We start from the raw sequence: 19,278 nt of genomic DNA, 5'->3' as shown, positions 1-19,278 counted from the left end.
TATATAGTCACCAATAACGGGGAAAAAATTGTAACAGTCCAATTTTATATACAAATTACAAATACAGAAAAAAAAAGAGTGTGAACACATTTACATAGACAAAGAAGACTACGGAAATAAGGAATATACGTCTCTGCAAACATGTTTTATTTGAACAAAGAAAATCACAAACATTTAAAAAATAACTTTTTGTCTTTTAATGACAACCATTGCTGAACAATACACAATTGGAATAGATTAGTAATCATACCAAAGTTGGTAAAATGTTTAGGACACTATAATAAATAGTCATAAATAGTGCTTAGGCCTATATTGCGACAAATACCATATTGCGAATTGTAGCAAAAAAAAAAATATAACTAGGTATAGTGAACAATATTTAATACGATACACAGAATTACAGACAAATGACATGATAACCAGTCCAGTCCTGCTTTACAACAGTGGCAGTTATCTTTGTAATCTATGTCAACAATGGCCAATGGGTCAAGAGGTGAGTGAAAGAAAATAAAGCTTCAATACCGGTTTCTAATTATTTACATTCTCTGGTTGACCTTAAACTCTGCTATAAATCTGATTGTTGGCTACTGACAATAATCACAGCGTTGGTACTGCCAACTTGGTAGCAATCTATAATTTTTTCAACTTTATTATAATGTCTGTTATAATAATGTATGTTTTCATACTAGAAATATAGAAGAAACTACAGATTGTATTAAATAATTTAAAAATGTACCAAAAAAGTAGTTGTACGTACCAGAGTACAGATCACTTAAAATTGTACCAGATCCGTACAATTGTGGCAACACTGAATGAAAGAGCAGTGTCGCTAACATGAAACTTAACAACAATTAAACATCTAGTGGAAATCACGAGAAATGGAATTACAGTGTTGCCACCACAGAACTTGGTGAGTTCCTCTGTCCCCTGCAGCAAACAGCATTAAGAGAAATTTATTAATTACTGATTGTGAGTTATAAAAATTTCCTATCGTCCCGGATCCCATGATTTTCTTTATAGATCCTCCCGTGTATGATTTTTGAAGGAGGGGTTTCTACCTGATGAATTCTGAACGTTCTTTTACTACTGGGTTCAAAAAGTTCCCGGAATTTTACTACCATTTTTCGTATTAATATATAACAAGGGATATTATACATTTGTTTTGTTGGTAACATTCATGATATCATTTTCTTAAAGTTTGTTGATAATGGCGATTGTTGGTTTTGAGTTGTAGGCAATTGTTTATCATAGTGTTTTGTTTGTTCATCGCATTTTGTAATTATGTCCACAGAGCAAAGTACAAACATCAAGGTCTGTGTTTTGTTACACAAAACTCCTGCAGAGACATTAAGATTGTTGGAAGAAGCATATGGCGAAGCAGCAATGAAAAAAACTCAAGTGTATGCCTGGCATAAACGCTTTTCTGGTGGCCGCGATAGCATCAAAGATGACGTACGCAGCGGCCGACCAACAACTGCAACAAATGAAGCAATCACTCAGCGCGTGCATAATGTTGTGAGGGACGACCGACGTAAAACCATAAAAGAGATAGCAGCAGAGGTCGGAATATCAGTCGGAAGTGTACACAATGTTCTTCACAAGCATCTCAACATGCATTACGTGTCTCAGAAGTTAGTTCCGAAAATGTTGTCGGCAGAACAGAAAGAAACAAGAATGACTCTTACTGGGGACATGATCAGTATGGCTGATGAAGATGGTGATTTCTTAAACAAAATTATTGCTGGTGATGAAACTTGGTGCTACTTGTACGACCCAGTCCCTAAATGACAGTCATCTTAGTGGAAATCGAAAACATCTCCTCGGAAGCAAAAATTTCCTAGGGACACTTCCAAAGGCAAAGTTATGTTGGAAGTTTTCTTCGACTTTCAGGGTCTCAACCTCCATGAGTTCATTCCAGAAGGTCGTACTGTAACGAAAGAATTGTACGTAGAAATCCTCCGTCGCCTCCGGGACGCAGTGAGAAGGAAAAATCCAGAAAAGTGGGTAGAAAACAACTGGTTCCTTATGCATGACAATGCACCTGCTCATCGCGCAATTATTGTAAAGAATTTTCTTGCCAGGCACAACATAACTGCTTTGGATCACCCACCATACTCTCCTGATCTCTCACCACCTGATTACTTTCTGTTTCCCCGTCTGAAAAGTCATCTGAAAGGACGGAGATTCAATGCTGAAGAGGTTATCGCAAACGCGACGAGAGCACTAAGACGGGTTTAACAAAATGGCTTCCAGGCCTGCTTCCAGGAACTCTACATGCGTTGGCAAATGTGTGTTGTTGCGGAAGGAAACTATTTTGAAGGGAATGCTGTAGAATAATATTTAAGATACGTTGTTTCTATGATACTAGCAAATTCCGGGAACTTTTTGAACCTAGTATGTATAAGTAATACAATAAACTGTTATGCCTTCAGATTAAAGAATATCTAATTTAGGTTTCATTTTAATGGATATAAGTTTGCATTAAGGGAACTGGGTAGTGATACTGTGCGATTAAAAAATTTCAATACAAAAGTTTAGTTGAATATTTCTAGGCTTCTAGTGCTCAGAAAGGAATAAAAATTTCCAGGTTTATGCAATCAATCATTCTGAATTCAGTGGTATAAAGACAACTAATTAGTTTCGTATCCAAGTGCAAAAGAAAGGCCCTAACTGATAACCTGTTTTCCAACTTTGCTAGGTGTACCTCATTCTTCAGGTGCACATTACTTGCTACTATCTTCACTCATATACCCTGTATTTTTTTAAGTTATCCAGTATTGTGTATTGTAAATTCCAAAGAAAAATGTAGTTAAATATTTCACCCCTAGTGAAACAGAAAAAAATATTGAATTTTGTTTAAAATTTTTAAAAATTTTTTTCAATGCATATACATTTTTTTCTCGTGTTATGTGTGTGACATTCTTAAAACCGTAGGTCTACAATGTAGAACACAGGCTGCAGAAAACACTGTAAAAATTTCATGTAAATTGATTCAGTAATTTCAGAGAAAAATGCACTTAAGTTTGAAAATGTGAACTTATGGAAAACTGTATAAAAAAAAAGAATGTATGAATTACATGCACCGCCAAATTTAAAGAGGTCATTTAAAAGGCTTATCTGCAGAAATACCCTCCACAATATTTATATTGTTTTAAAGACCAGTTTTGTAATTTATTTTAAAACACAAAATAAAAAATCGGATTTTTGCCCCTATTCACTACCTGGTTCCCTTAAATCTCTTACTAACGGTTAAAAATAAATTATCTCACCAATCATACAGAAGATGATGTAATAATCTGGTTACTTTCTAGAAATAGAGTGATAATGCTCCTGTATCAAGTCATACAGACTTCCACATAAATTGTTGTCGGTTTCAATACCAAACAAATGAGTTAGGAAAAGCAAAGCGTGACTGGTTATCTCGTATCGTGACGCGACCAACTCTTGACGATGTCGTTGGGTTAAGGTGTAATTGAATACAGAGATTTCTCAAGTGTTGTGAACGCACAATACTGTGATATAAATCATGATTACTCTTGGAAACTTGTCTTAATTCGTTAAAGCTACAGATATTTTAATGAAAACAGAGGAAGAGACAAGGAGAATAGTCAACACCACCCAACGGGCAGAGAGAAAACTCTCGAACGAATAAAGTGTAAATGCCTTTTTGCAACAATTATGACGTGAATGAAGAAAAAAAAACTATGTGTCTGCCCGTGTCAATCTTCCCATTAAATAGTATGTCAAGTATTACTCGTACTATCATCATTATAAAATGTTGTAGGTTCAAGAGTAATTATTTATATTTGTAAAATTAGCTTCTTGTTCTTTCCACTGCAGCAGGCGATGAGACTAAATTAATTAATTATCTGAAAATAATAACTAACACTTGAGATAATAACAGTCCTTTTTGTGTTTTATATCAAGAAAAATGACTGTGTTCCCTGATAACTGAAAAAATAAGAACACAAATACAGAATAGTCTGCCATTAAACTAAATTAAATTAAGTAATTAATTCAAGCATTGTTTAAACATGAATAATTCTAGATGTGATAATAGCTATCAATTTGCTTATAGTTGGTCATTTAACGATGCTGTACCAACCACTAGGTTATTTAGCGTCGATGAGATTGATGATAGCGAGATGGTATTTGGCGAGATGAGGCCGAGAATTTGCTATAGATTACCTGGCATTCACCTTACGGTTGGGGAAAACCTCGGAAAAAACTCAACCAGGTAATCAGCCCAAGCGGGGATCGAACCTACACCCTAGGTCCCCTACTTTTTCTAATGTTTATGAATGATCTTGCCCTACTAATAAAAGATGTAGGTCATCCCTTATTATTTGCAGATGACACAAGTATAGTAATTACAGCCAATAACTCCAACACATTCCAATCTTCAACAGAGGAAATTCTCTTCAAAATATGTGACTGGTTCTCAGTCAATAAATTGGTATTACATTGTAACAAAACCAACATAATTCAATTGAAATCCTGTCCAAATTCAACCTCGCAAATTTCTAGCGCAATAATTAACAATAGATCCCTATTAGAAACAACAACAACCAAATTTCTTGGCTTAAAAATCGATAAAGTGTTAAATTGGAAAAATCATATTAAAGAAATTACCCCCAAACTAAATTCAGCTTGTTTTGCTATTAGATCTATGCAAAAGATAGTAAATATCAATACCTTAAAAACAATATACTTTGCATACTTCCACTCGGTAATGAGTTTTGGAATAATATTCTGGGGAAATTCCACAGATAGTAACAGTGTATTTCTATTACAAACAAGAGTAATTAGAATAATAGTAGGTGCCAAATCTAGGGAATCGTGTAGGACTATTTTCAAAAAACTACAAATAAAGCCCATGGCTTGTCAGTATATTTTTTCATTAATAATCTTCCTTGTATGTAATCGTGAAAACTTTGTAACTAATTCAACAGTTCATAGCATAAACATATGTAAAATATAACTTTCATACTCCATCGGCAAGTCTATCGTGCTATCAAAAAGGAGTGCGTTATATGGCAGTAAAAATTTTTAATAGCCTCCCTATCGATATAAAAAATGAAACTCAAAACATAAGATTATTTAGGGCCAAATTAAAGAAGTACCTAATTTCTCACGCCTTCTATTCTGTAGGTGAATTCATGACATTCAATAACGCTTCATGAAATTGATACTAAAACTCTGTATTGTACTAGTAGACTATATGGTAAATCTCGTCTGTATATATTTCATCTAGACTGTGTCTATGAATTAAGATTTTATAATAGTATTAAGTTTTTTGATTTGTTCCATATTTTAGCTGTAAGCAATGTATGAATACCATGGAATGTTAATAAATACAATACAATACAATACAATACAATACAATACAATACAACACAATACAATACAATATCCGAGCGAAACTTAAGATCGGCAGGCAAGCTAGTGTTCCCGATATGCATGATTAAATTTGTCGTTTTAAAATTATCACGGCTTTACATCAAGCTTACATGCTAATTTCTCGTAAGTGAATCTCCCTCATGACTGAAATCCAAGAGTCACCAACGCAATCTGATGTATTCGTTGTCAGTTCACGCGACCACAATAACAAGCTTCAGTTCTCACGTTCAGACTTGACAAGGCAGTGACAAAGAAACTGCAACTTCCCGGATTGCATATGATCTTATTCTAGGCAGAAACAAAAAAAAAATCATGGGATACTTTGAGCCATCAATCACGAAGTAACATAAGTTTGTCCTGACGTTCTTTAAAGACTGATATGAAACTGAGGATGGATCCTTAGATGAAATGGTTGACAACTTATTCAATGATCTAAAGATAACCTTATCAAAACATAAAGGCCTTAAAAACACTGAAAAAAAGGTAAATTGTAGGCCCTACGTACGTACAGTAATTTATTTACACTGCAAGTGGGCAATCATCCAGTGGCAGTGGCAATAAATTAATAAGATTTAAATTCGTATTAGAAACAATCTATTTCTAATATACTTAAAAATTATTATACTATTATCATAAACAAAAATAATTCATGTGACCAGATTACTTTACATTTATAATGAAATCACGATAAGTTCAATTATTTTTCTTGACTATTACACTCTTACTACGTCATACTACTTTTGACCAATAAAACGGTACGAAAGGACGTATTTCAACGAATCATGGCTGCTTATCGCACAATTTTATCGCGTCCCTAGCATTTGTTTAATTTTATCGCGTCCCTAGCATTTGTTTCTTTGTTTGCCAACATTTGAAACTGCGCTGGTCTGGACGTCAAAAATATATATAAAATTACAAACCACTCCAGTCGATGCACAGCAGTTTCAAATATGACTCGCATTGGCATTCAAGAACAAGAATTAATAAAAATCACTGATCATACCTATGCATCTTCTGAAATCCGACTTACAAATAAATGAAGAGCACCATTCGGAAATCCTGAATAAGTTGAATACACCATGTAGGCCTAAATCAACGAGTTCCACTTCTATTACGCACACGTCCAATATAACATCAATTGAACCACCAACCACATTCAAATTTGAAAATTGTACATTCAATAATTATTCCTTTTAAAATTAGTCATGTTTATTTTTTATGTCATCGTCGTTAATTAAAACTTTTCTAACACTTGTGTATATTAGTTAGGTTATGTTATAGCTTCTGCTATATGATATTATGGATAGTCACGTATCAGAGATTGTTTAACATTAAGATTTCTTGAAAATCATCTGTCAAGTGACGCTGATTACTGGGATTCGGATAATTGAAGTGGAATGTTGCATTTTAATAAAAAAGAAACTGAATCAACAAAGCCTTCTTGACTAGTAACATTGCCATCGTGTATAATAGATCGAGAACTTCTCGACGAGAAGGCATTGCTCACTACCGCCATCTAGCATGCATCTAGCGTAATATTTGTAATGTTGAGATGGTACAATGATACATTTGAAGACAGTTCTATTTTCGTAAGTCAATTAATGTTGTATTGTATTTGGAGTACTTCGTTACTTCTAATCTTTATATACTTTCTTCTAATTGTGTAATAGTCAATTAAATCCCACTCGAGTTTTGATTTTCTCTAGATAAATCAAAACGTCTAGTGAGATTACTGTTGATTATCTTGATAATCTGATAATCTGAGAGAGGAACATAGGTTAAGGGTGTTTGAGAACAAGGTGCTTAGGAAAATATTTGGGGCTAAGAGGGATGAAGTTACAAGAGAATGGAGAAAGTTACACAACACAGAACTGCACGCATTGTATTCTTCACCTGATATAATTAGGAACATTAAATCCAGACGTTTGAGATGGGCAAGGCATGTAGCACGTATGGGCGAGTCCAGAAATGCATATAGATTGTTAGTTGGGAGAACGGAGGGAAAAAGACCTTTAGGGAGGCCGAGACGTAGATGGGAGGATAATATTAAAATGGATTTGAGGGAGGTGGGATATGATGATAGAGACTGGATTAATCTTGCACAGGATAGGGACCGCTGGCGGGCTTATGTGAGGGCGGCAATGAACCGCCGGGTTCCTTAAAAGCCAGTAAGTAAGCAAGTAAGTAATCTGGATCAGATTCTTTAAAAGTTCAATATTTGAATTTTTTTTTTCTAATGGTGAGTAGGCTACTTGACTTTCGTCATATACTCATATGAAGCCAGTTGTGTAGACCAATTCAATGTTGTATACGACTTCCAGTGTTACGCCTGACGATTGTTTTCGTGATAAGGATGTAGGAAAGAACTCCAGCTGAAATTGACACCTTAATTGTCTTTACTTTCATATTACATTCTCGTGTTCCGCTTCTTAACGTGTAACTCAGATGAAAACATGTCTTACTTCCCTACATTTTACATTTTCATGCTAATAATACTAATAATAATAATAATAATAATAATAATATAAAAAAATTAATTTTACGAAATACTTTTTTTACCCATTTTTCTTTTGACGTGAATACAATTCATAAAACAATCTAATATTTTTAGCGTAACACGAAGCTTAATAAAGATACAAATATATTTAAATCAGTTGTCATAAAGTAACGCTATGTAAATTGTAAACATTTATTTATGTACTGTCGAGATATAAAAGAGGGAAATAAAACAAGCCTGAAGCAAATATTTTTATTGGCTTATTTTACGACGCTTCATCAACTGGTATGGTTATACACCGTCTGAGTGAAATGAAGGTGATTATGCCAGGGAAATGTGTCCAGGATCCTGCGCCGAAAGTTACCCAGCATTTTCTCTTAATGGATTGAGGGAAAACTCCAGAAAAACCTCAACTAGGTAATTTGTTTCAACCAGGATTTGAATCCGGACCCCCTCGTTTTACGGTCAGACAGGCTAAATCAAAATATTAAGAAGGTAGAATTCTCCCAGACAGTCAGATTATAAACCACTAATACATTTCGGCATTAATTACATTTTTAAGTAATTATTAATTTTTGTAAATTAAAAAAATAGAAAGAATAACACAAAATTGAAGTTCTGTAAACGATGAAAGTCGCAGTGCTGGGAAGTAAAAATTATGGCTTATTTAACGACGCTCGCAACTACTGAGGTTATATCAGCGTCGCCGGTGTGCCGGAATTTTGTCCCGCAGGAGTTCTTTTATATGCCACTAAATCTAATGACATGAGCCTGTCACATTTAAGCACACTTAAATGTCACCGACCTGGGCCGGAATCGAACCCGCAACCTCGAGAACAGAAGGCCAACGCTATACCGACTACGCTACCCAGGCCGACGATAAGGAAGTGAATCCAGGATTGTTAAAGAGAGGGATATGAGTTGGCAGCAGAGATGCGGTGTCTTCGTAGAGTAAAAATGTGTACACAAAGAGATTCAATATTAAATGATGACATCGGTAAAGAATTAAATATATACAAAATAAATTATGCCTCTGAAAGAGATTCTGGCTGATAGTACATCTATTATCAGGCAGTACATCTCACTTGACGATATGTGTCAGAGGAAAAACAATAAAATTGTTTGTGTACATCTGAAGTCTGAAATTAGTGGAATATGAAGCTGATCGGCGATGTATGCAATGGAGGGGGAAAGGAACTGGCCACCCTACCCCATTATCTCTTGACCTAGTTGCCTCATAAGTGGTGTCTTGTTGGTACCACTTGTGAGGTTCAGATCTATCTTCGGACAGTTGACTAAACAACAATAAATATAAATGAGAAATCAGATGGCCATAGACAAAAATGGAAATAACACTTATCTCGGATGACAACGAACGAATACCAGCATTGATTCAACAGTAGGCTTACCATCTAAAGGCAAAAAGGATTTCGGACGTCCTAAGAAGTGGAGCTGAATAAATGTAATGAGAGTACAGGCATCAAATCCTGAACCATGAAATGAATCAGCAGATAGAGAACTGTAAGAACCTTAAGATTCCTTTATGATACAGAGCTAAAGGATGCTATTCATAGACATTTCGCTAGCCCGCGCTACTAGCGTGCTACACTAGCCCCGGCTATCGACTGGTTACTTGTACAAGATTCATATTATAATCATACCGCTAACACTGGTTTATGAACGAAAAATGTTAGTTCGCTGATCATCCACCGGAAGCCCACGCTAAAAATGTCCATGAATACGGCTCTTAGTCTTTTTAGAATGTACGCTATTGCATTTTCCACGAGATTCAAAAAGTTATATTTTTAAGAGGAAACTATGGTGAAATAATGGTGAAAAATTAAGAAAATCCATTTTTGTTTTGTTTTTATATTCGTAATTACATTTGAATCTTCTAGTATTATAATATGGCTTCAGTTCCTATTTGAGAGCTTTTCAAACGTGACTTGTGTATATTGTAATACAAAAAAAAAAATAAATAAATTGCAAAAAATTACAAAATGCTCCCTGTGGTTACACACATGAACCCCGTTCTAATCCAAACCTTTACCATTCCTCTGCAGAAGGGAAAGTTACATTTGTTCGGATCAAATTTCTGAACATTTAAAGCGAAAAACTAAAATTCTTTGATTAATTTATTATCATAATATACTGCTGTCAATAAAATTGACTGATCATATGGAATTCAATCAATGGCTTTCCCAAAACTCGCCATGAAATGTTTCACATAAAACAATTTTTTCTTAATCTCGGAAAGAAAGCAAAAACGAGAAAAATTGTATTAAACTTTTTTGTTTGAAATATCTCAAAGAATAACCCCATGAAATTAAAGACATTAGTTACAGTTCATCCTGTATATTTTACTGTAATATTTGAAGAGTCCACTGCAAGAATGATGGATGTCATTTGGAATACATTTTGCAGGAGAAGCAATTGAAAGTTTGAAATGCTTAGCGCTCAAAGCTTAACTGTGATTTTCCGATCATTACTGGACAATGACTATCAGTGTTAATGCCATATAATGCGAGGTGAGTCAGTGAAGTTATGGTTTTACAGTGCAGTGAACAGTTCCGATCAGTGATAATTTATAGCGTCAATGAAATGTGTTCTATAGTGTCAGTGAAATGTGTTACAGAGTGTCAGTGAAATGTGTGCTAAAGTGTCAGTGAAATGCGTCATAGTGCCACTACAGGGAATGAGATGAGAGTAAAGTGAAAGACTATTGAAAATTATGTAGGACCTATACATAATTATGTAGGTTGTGTTGTAAAATTAGGTGTTTTATTTTATGTTTTATTATTATTGTGTTAAATTGTATTGTGTATTCTTATTGTATTGTGTATAAAATTGTATATGTGTTGTAAATTTTATTATGTATTGTAAATTTTATTGTGTATTGCTTATCATTTTAACTGTGTATTGTTAATATTGTATATACCACTGCCACCGGGTGCTTGCCCACTTGCAGTGTAAATAAATACATACATACATATAACTCTGTATGTACATTCTATATGTCTTAAGCTATGCATTGACAGTCTTGGTTCATTTTCGACATGAAAATGACATCCATCATTCTTGCAGTGGACTCTTCATTTAATAAGATTCAAACACACTGCAGAACGTTATTCTACAGTAGCTTGGAATGCAGGTTCTCCTGTCGATTTTCATTATTTTTGTGTCATCGTATTTCTCAAGAATATCCGGAACTCGAACAATGTGCAGTTCTATCAATTAGAAATGCAATAAGTTAAGTTCCTTTATAACGAATACAATTGTAACTTTAACGATGTTGCTCTAATTAGTTTCAGAACAAATACGAGGGAGTGTCGTGCCACAACGTGAGACGCTGTGAACGCTCCTTACACATTCTTGGCGGAAAATGGCGGTTAATGACGTCAGTAATTTACAAGGCGCAGTTTTCCAGCTAGCTGGAATCTGCAGCGGGTGTGGAAACCCAGATCTTGTCATACAATAATTTTCATATTCGGCGGCGGTACTTTCACTCGGGTACCACGTCACGTGGTCTCAGCGAGGGTATTGTGTGCAGGGGGTCTTGGTAAATGCCTCTGCTGTGTGGGCAAGTTGCCACCAGGTGGCAGCACTCAGGTACGCGAAGTGGCGAGTAGAGCCAGCAGTCCGCTGTTTATGTAGACCAAGACAAGACATCGCGCGGTAGTGGTCGCCATCATGTTAGTGGTGTGGTTACTGTTGACGCTCAATTTAGTGTTGGTGCGTTCTAGTGAAGTGCAGCAGTCCTTACCCATATGCGACAAGGATGCGGCGTCCGGCGCCAATTGCACAACAGGTGAGTGTTGCTTGTCACCAGCCTCTCCAGCAGATCCGAAGAGCTTGTCGCAACTCTCAAATTCTGCAACACGGCGAGTACGGGTGATGGAATGTGACATTTGCCCTCTGCGACGTAATCCCTGCGGGCAATGCGATTACAAGTGCATATCTTCGAGCTGCTGTGAAACGTCCCAATTTTTTTAGGTCGCTAAGTTCAAAGTGACAGGAGGAGCGTTCCGCAAAGTGTTTCGACCTAGGAGATTTTACTGAGTATGCGCGAAGGAGAAACGGCAGAGTCGCAGTGTTGCTATTGTAAATCATTCCTAGGTTCATTGAAGGAAAGACGGTTGTTATGTTGTTGTTTAGTCAGCTGTTCGAAACCAGATTGGAACCTCATGAGGCAACTAAGCCAGGAGATAATGAGATATGGTGGCCAGTTCCTTTCCTCCTTCATTGCATACATCGCTGTTTAGTTATATATTAGAGTAATCAGACTTAAGGGCTTAGGTACAGCTTACAGCAGTAAAATTTTGGAAATATTCAATATTTTTTTCCTCCAATACTGTATCTTGTACAATAATGAAAATTAGTATATGTAAAACACTGTCCTTTTGCTATATGAAAAAAAAATATTTTTACGATTAAAAAAAATTATTTGCATTTTTTTTTTTTTCTTCAAAAATTCAGTTCACTGTGCAATGATGAAGCGTTTCCCCACATAACTAAAAAATATCCAACATTTTGTGATGAAATTTTGTGTGTGTATTTATGCATGTCATATCTACAATATGTATGTATGTATTTATTGACACTATAATTGGGTATACACCCGGTGGCAGTGATGTATAATATACAATAATACAATAATTACAGCAATAAAAAATAAAATAAACGTAAATTTTCTTCTAACTATAAATAAATAGATGCAATAAACCTAGGACTATAAATAAAAACTATGCTATAATAACGCATACAATAAGCAAAAGTAAATCTAACTTATAAGTACTTCTATTTCACCCAACTATTACCAATTTAAGTAATTACATATCAACTTAATTAATTACATGACACAACTTAGATAATTACACTGCACCTACAATTACATTTTCAGTCTAATCTTCTCAACCTTTCCTTAAATGTATTGATTTTCCTTAAATGTGGATTGTCTGATAAAAAGTAAATTCATTAAAAAAGGTCAAATGTCAGTATTTTCTTATAACACAAAATAAAAAAAAATTATTTATTAAGGAATGTAGTTGAAAAACCATGATATTGTAAACATGAGTTTCAGCAATAAAATAAAAGAGAGAGAATATGAAAAAGTTAACAAGCGTATGAGTTATGAGGGAAACGCTTCACCATTGCACTGTGAACTGCCACCGTTATGAATTTTGAAAAAAAATCGTAAAAATATTTTTTTTATATAATAGAAGGACAGTGTTTTACACATACCAATTTTCATTATTGTACAAGATATAGTAATTGAGGAAAAAAATGTTGAATATTTCCAAAGATTTTACTGCTGTAAGCTGTACTAACCCCTTAAGATGTATATACAATTGTTCTTTCTCTGACACATCGTGAAGTGAGATGTACTGCCTGATAATAGATGTACATATCAGCCAGAACCTCAATCAGTGGTATCAGTCTAATTATCGCAATATAGGAACTGCCACCTTACCCCATCATTTCCTGGTTTAGTTGCCTCATAAGTGTTGCCTTGTTGGTACTATCATCTGTGAGATTCAGATCTGTCTTCGGACAGCTAACTAAACAACAAAGCACTAAGCAAACTTTATGTTTCCATATTTTAAATATAACTTATGCGAAATATGTTAAAGTAAAGGTGCAGAAGAGGCATGGAGATTCAACTCCTTGCTTTATAATCTCGGCACTAGAATGAGGTGATGTGGTCGACACCACGCTATGACCACGTTTTACTCCGGGAAGGGACCGGTACTGAATTTGATAGGAGGCTGGGTGGACCCCAAGACCATTCTGTAAATTTGGCAACGAGAAAAGTCCTGTCACCACCTGAAACTGAACCTAGGACATTTCAGTCCGTAGACAGCCGTTCTACCAAACGAGCTATCTGTTTTAAATTTATTAGTATTAGTATTAGTATTAGTATTTATTTATTTAACCTGGTAGAGATAAGGCCGTCAGGCCTTCTCTGCCCCTCTACCAGGAGATTCCAACTACAATATCAACAATAAAATTACAATTAGTATTAGATTTACAATTACAATTACAAATAACATTACAATTAGTATTAAATTTACAATTAGAATAAAATCAAAGTACGAAAAGATTACCTGAATAATTAAAGCTAGATAATTTATCATAGAGAAACAACGAATATTTTATATTTACTGAATTACAAATTAAATCTAGAATAACAAAATTTTATAGTGATGAAATTACTGAATATTGAAATATTTTGTAATAGATTAAAGAAACTATTTACAAGTAATCAATTACTGACCAAGTGCCTAGTAAGTTTTCGTTTGAATTCAATTTTATTTCGACAGTCCCTGATGCTAGCAGGTAGCGAATTCCAGAGTCTTGGCAGGGCTATTGTGAATTTAAGGAAGCTATTTAGGCATTAGCTAAGAGTGACGATCTTTAAGACTCAAACTGTAGGTCTCTGAGAAGTGAGAATATTCTATTTACTGTAGCAAACTCTTCTTTTATTTTGAATATTATTCTCTACCGTTAGTAACAAGGACAATTTCGAAGCAATTTCAGTTTCTGTTTTTCTCTCGAAATTTAAATAACTAAAACCATTTTAGTGTACATTGAGTATATTTTTAACGTAGGATATAAGACAACAGTGGATTCTCATCCCGGCTAGAGAATGGATGGGTTTCTGTTATCCATGTTACATGCTGTGTTCTCTTAAGGGTATATGTACGTGAACGACCACAAATATTATTAAAAAATACATGCTCTAAATTTCCAAAATTTTATAAGGAAATGAACTCACAATTGGACAAAAATTGCAAGATACAACAACAAGACTTATCAGAACTTAAATATCTGATAAGAGTATAAAAAGTTTACTAATAATATTTTCTTGAATTCACTTTTTACATTAAATTAAATTTTCCAAACTCTACAACCATTAGAGATAGAATTCTGAAATTTTGTACACTGATTTAACATGCATTTAAGCAAAAGGTAGACTACAATGCCCATTTCTTTGAAAATAGAAAAATTAGGTCACAAAACATTATGTACATTTTAATATATTTTATATATGACAAATAAAAAATTAATTGAATAATTTCAAGGAAAAAAATTGTTCCGGGGCCGGGTATCGATCCCGGGACCTCTGGTTGAACGTACCAGCGCTCTACCACTGAGCTCCCCGGGAACTCCACCCGACACCGTCTCAACTTTTCCCTTTATATCCACACAACTCGCGTGGGCTGACGAAACGCCAGAGACCCACATCGAGTGCACACAATCTCTGTGTGACTTGGAATTGTGGTGTTCTGTTAACGTACACAGTAACGTTGAGTGGAGTTCCCGGGTAGCTCAGTGGTAGAGCGCTGGTACGTTCAACCAGAGGTCCCGGGATCGATACCCGGCCCCGGAACAATTTTTCCCTTGAAATTATTCAAATCTGCTTTACAGGGAGCTTCACCTGAAAGACTAGATTTGCAAAAAATTAATTGTATTAAAATAAACAACTCTACATGTCTGAGAGTAGTCTACTTTTCAGAAATAAGTGTTTATTACATGCAGGAAAAATATTAAAGATGTCAGAGAGACCATGACAATGTTATGGTTACCAAATGATGGAACTGCAGAATTTTTTTTTCATACTCTGATAAAACTGGTTTGAAAAATATTATTAGTAACCTTTTTTATACTTTTATCAGATATTTAAGTTATAATAACTCTTGTTGTGGTACCTTGTAATTTTTGCCCAATTGTGAGTTCATTTTCTTATAAAATTTTAGAAATTTAGACCCTGCATTTTCTGATAATATTTGCGGTCGTTCACGTACATATACCCTTAAATGTGGGCCCGACAGTATGCTGACCACATATCACAAGAATTCCGCCAGGTGTAGATCTAAATTTAGTCTGAGTTCTGAGAGTATAGTATACTACACTTCATACATGATTATGATATAAGATGTCTGTGCAGAAACCCGAAGTATATATAATATACCTGCATTTGTGCCCTAACTGCAACCTGCAGAATTTTTTTTAGCATTTTTTCTCATTTCAGTGACTTTTCTTGAAATGTAGAATTATACTGAACTTTAAAAATTAAACAACAAATGTCTCAGGACTCAGGAGGATAAATTATACTCGAAAATGAATTAAACGCAGAATAAATATGGGAAATGTCTGCTATTATTCAGTTGGGAAGCTTTTGTCATCCAGTATGCTTTCAAAAAATCTGAACGTTAGAATTTATAAAACAGTTATATTACCGGTTGTTCTGTATGGTTGTGAAACTTGAATTCTCACTTTGAGAGAGGAACAGAGATTAAGTGTGTTTGATAATAAGGTTCTTAGGGAAATATTTGGGGCTAAAAGGCTTGAAGTTAAAGGAGAATGGAGAAAATTACACAACGCAGAACTGCACGCATTGTATTCTTCACCTGATATTTTTTTATTTTTAATTTTAGTAGGTTATTTTACGACGCTTTATCAACAGCTTAGGTTATTTAGCGTCTGAATGAGATGAAGGTGATAATGCCGGTGAAATGAGTCCGGGGTCCAACACCGAAAGTTACCCAGCATTTGCTCATATTGGGTTGAGGGAAAACCCCGGAAAAAACCTCAACCAGGTAACTTGCCCCGACCGGGAATCGAACCCGGGCCACCTGGTTTCGCAGCTAGACGTGCTAACCGTTACTCCACAGGTGTGGACTTCACCTGACATAATTAGGAACATTAAATCCAGACGTTTGAGATAAGCAGGGCATGTAGCACGTATGGGTGAATCCAGAAATGCATATAGAGTGTTAGTTGGGAGACCTGAGGGAAAAAGACCTTTGTGGAGGTCGAGACGTAGATGGGAAGATAATATTAAAATGGATTTGAGGGAGGTGGGTTATGATGATTGGGACTGGATTAATCTTGCTCAGGATTATGGCGGGCTTATGTGAGAGCGGCAATGAACCTCCGGGTTGCTTAAAAGCCATAAGTAAGTAAGTAAGTAGATCTAAATTGTATTAAATCTCGGCATGAACATAGGTAAGATTTATTCAAGAATTGTAAACGCCGTAAGTAGAAGAAATGAAGGCGGAAATATAGCTTATATTTTTCACAGGAATATTGCTATCTCAAATACTTTGCAATATCACAAACATATATACATTAAGTATGTTTCTTATGGATTACAGACGCTCATTACATATGATTGGCGAATCATATTATTAAAATTAATGCGATATCCTGAATTCTCCCAGCCGGAACGTTTCTTGTATTATCTACTAGATTCAGCACATCGGAGCACATTGTCTAACTTCGCCTATCCTTGGGCAGAACGGAATGAATGAATGGATGAGTGAAAGAAAGTGTCTATTTCTTTTGCATAACCCTGTATTGCATTTAGTTAAATAAACGCGACAAAGAGCAGCAGAGATAGATTAAATAAAATAATACAGTTCTCCTGATATTAATACACTAATCATTTTATTTCGTAATAAGTTTAGAGTACAATCGAAATAAAGATTTGGTGATAATTGTTTAAGGAAGAAACAGAATCATAAATGGAAGAATGAAAATAAAAAATTGAAATCAAAACCTTAAATATTACAATAAAACAACAGTAAAAATCCTTAAGAAGTCGAAGAACAAGTTAGACACTAGTATGAAAAACGCAGAGAATGAAGGAAGGCATTGAAAACAAATGGGGGAAAGAGAAAATGATTACAATGGCGATGTGATTCGTGTTAGAATATAATTTCACTTTGTTGGCAGCTTGCTTTGATAGAATGGATGTTCTATTATTTGAATTTACAATTATATTCATTCACGTAAACCGAGTTCTTGTCGGGCAGGGTACAAGAATTTCCCTCACTGGAATCAGAGCGAGAGGAATTTGGTTGGTCCAGCTCAGGTGAAACTCGGAGTGAGTCAGGTTCGTTATATGTGTGAACTCATGTGGCCGCTCCACTCATGCAACCGTTCCTCGTGGCTCACGCAGAACTGCCTTCGTGTCTGACGACAAAATTCAAGGAAGCTTTAGTCGAGTTTGACTCATTATTATCTCTTCAACAGGAGAGCCTGAGAAACTTTTGCACGATCTCGTTTTAATTCCTCCTTTTGTGTGAAACAGACTTGAAACAACTTGAAACGTGTAATTCTGGTAGATCCTTCGAACCAGGGGTTGAAAAGTAGTCTATTTCTCTCGAACAAAAAAACTGTACAAAAACTTATTTATTTTATTTATTTATTTATTTATTCTGGTGTAGTTAAGGCCACCAGGCCTTCTCTTCCACAACACCAGGAATACAAATACAATAATAGAAATAAACAGAAAAAATACACTATATACAAAATAAAGCTACACAAGAAATAAAGAGAGAGAGAGAAAAAACACTATAAACAAAGTAAAGCCACACAAATATATACACAGGTTGCAGTCACACAAACTTTAAATTATTAATTAATTGTATCCTAACTAATTAATTAACATAAACAAGAAACTTGGAATTTTAATCTAGATTAAAAAAGAAAAAGAAAAAGAAAAAAAAAACACAAATCAATACTTCTAGCAATACCTAAAAACATTAACTAAGACAAAAATTTCCAATTGAATTTTGAATTGTAATAAAGTCCGGCAGTCCCTGACGTCATTAGGTAACGAATTCCAGAGGCGAGGTATTTCTACAGTATAGGAAGATGAGTATAAATACGTTCTATGGTGAGGGATAGAAAGAAGTGCTTGATGCCGGTTTCAAAGAGTTGTAAGAAATTGAAAGCGCGATGACAGATAATTCGGAGTAGAAGTATGCATGATTCTAAACAGAAGAGACAGTGAATGTATTGTTTTTCGTTCCTTCAGACGCACCCATGAAAGTAACTGACGTGTCTCAATTGAAAGTTTAACTGAAAGAAAACCATTAATACTGAAAAAGTTAACAATATATTAAAACTAGTGGCTTGTGCAGCGAGTGCTGCGAAGTAAGTTCATTAGACGTTCAAATAAAAATTTTTCAGATTTATTTTCAATGAAGAAAGCCAGACATTTTGAAAGTTATTTGCTTCCATAATAATGAAACATACTCCCTCTGAAGGGTTTTTTTTATCCCAAATACTTTTTCTTGAACTTATACACCTTCAGTTTTTGAGTTTCAACGCGAAAACGCAAGTAACAATGTCAGGACGATCAATGGGTTTTTCATGTGGAAGTAGAGCAATAGCTATTTCAGGTCATAGAGGGTAAAATCATTTTATCCGCTAAGAGATCTTGCTGGCTTGATTGGGAGACTACAAAATTTTGTGGGCCTCTTATTTTATCAGTAAGTAATACTTTTTGGTCTTTCCTTAGGAACTGTAATTTTTGCGCTCTCTCGAGCCGATAGTGATGAGAATGACGCGTATAAATATTTACAACACAC

The 19,278-nt window shown here is 34.9% G+C and overlaps 1 protein-coding gene across 3 annotated transcripts in view; it reads left to right on the top strand.

The window, feature by feature from the left end:
* Positions 1 to 11,500: 11,500 nt before the first annotated feature.
* Positions 11,501 to 19,278, top strand: part of LOC138692694 (putative epidermal cell surface receptor) — a 420,391-nt gene continuing 412,613 nt past the window's right edge. For 2 of the 3 annotated variants that reach the window (XM_069815826.1, XM_069815824.1), the window contains exon 1: positions 11,502 to 11,705. In XM_069815826.1, coding sequence (XP_069671927.1) covers positions 11,588 to 11,705 — 118 coding nt within the window. In that variant the 5' untranslated portion in view covers positions 11,502 to 11,587. Of the gene's footprint in view, positions 11,706 to 19,278 lie in introns of all 3 variants that reach the window. The other variant, XM_069815825.1, reaches the window with a different exon arrangement.

This window comes from Periplaneta americana, chromosome 17 (assembly GCF_040183065.1).
Source record: "Periplaneta americana isolate PAMFEO1 chromosome 17, P.americana_PAMFEO1_priV1, whole genome shotgun sequence".
Classification (NCBI taxonomy): domain Eukaryota; kingdom Metazoa; phylum Arthropoda; class Insecta; order Blattodea; family Blattidae; genus Periplaneta; species Periplaneta americana.
This window is presented reverse-complemented; position numbering and strand designations above follow the sequence as displayed.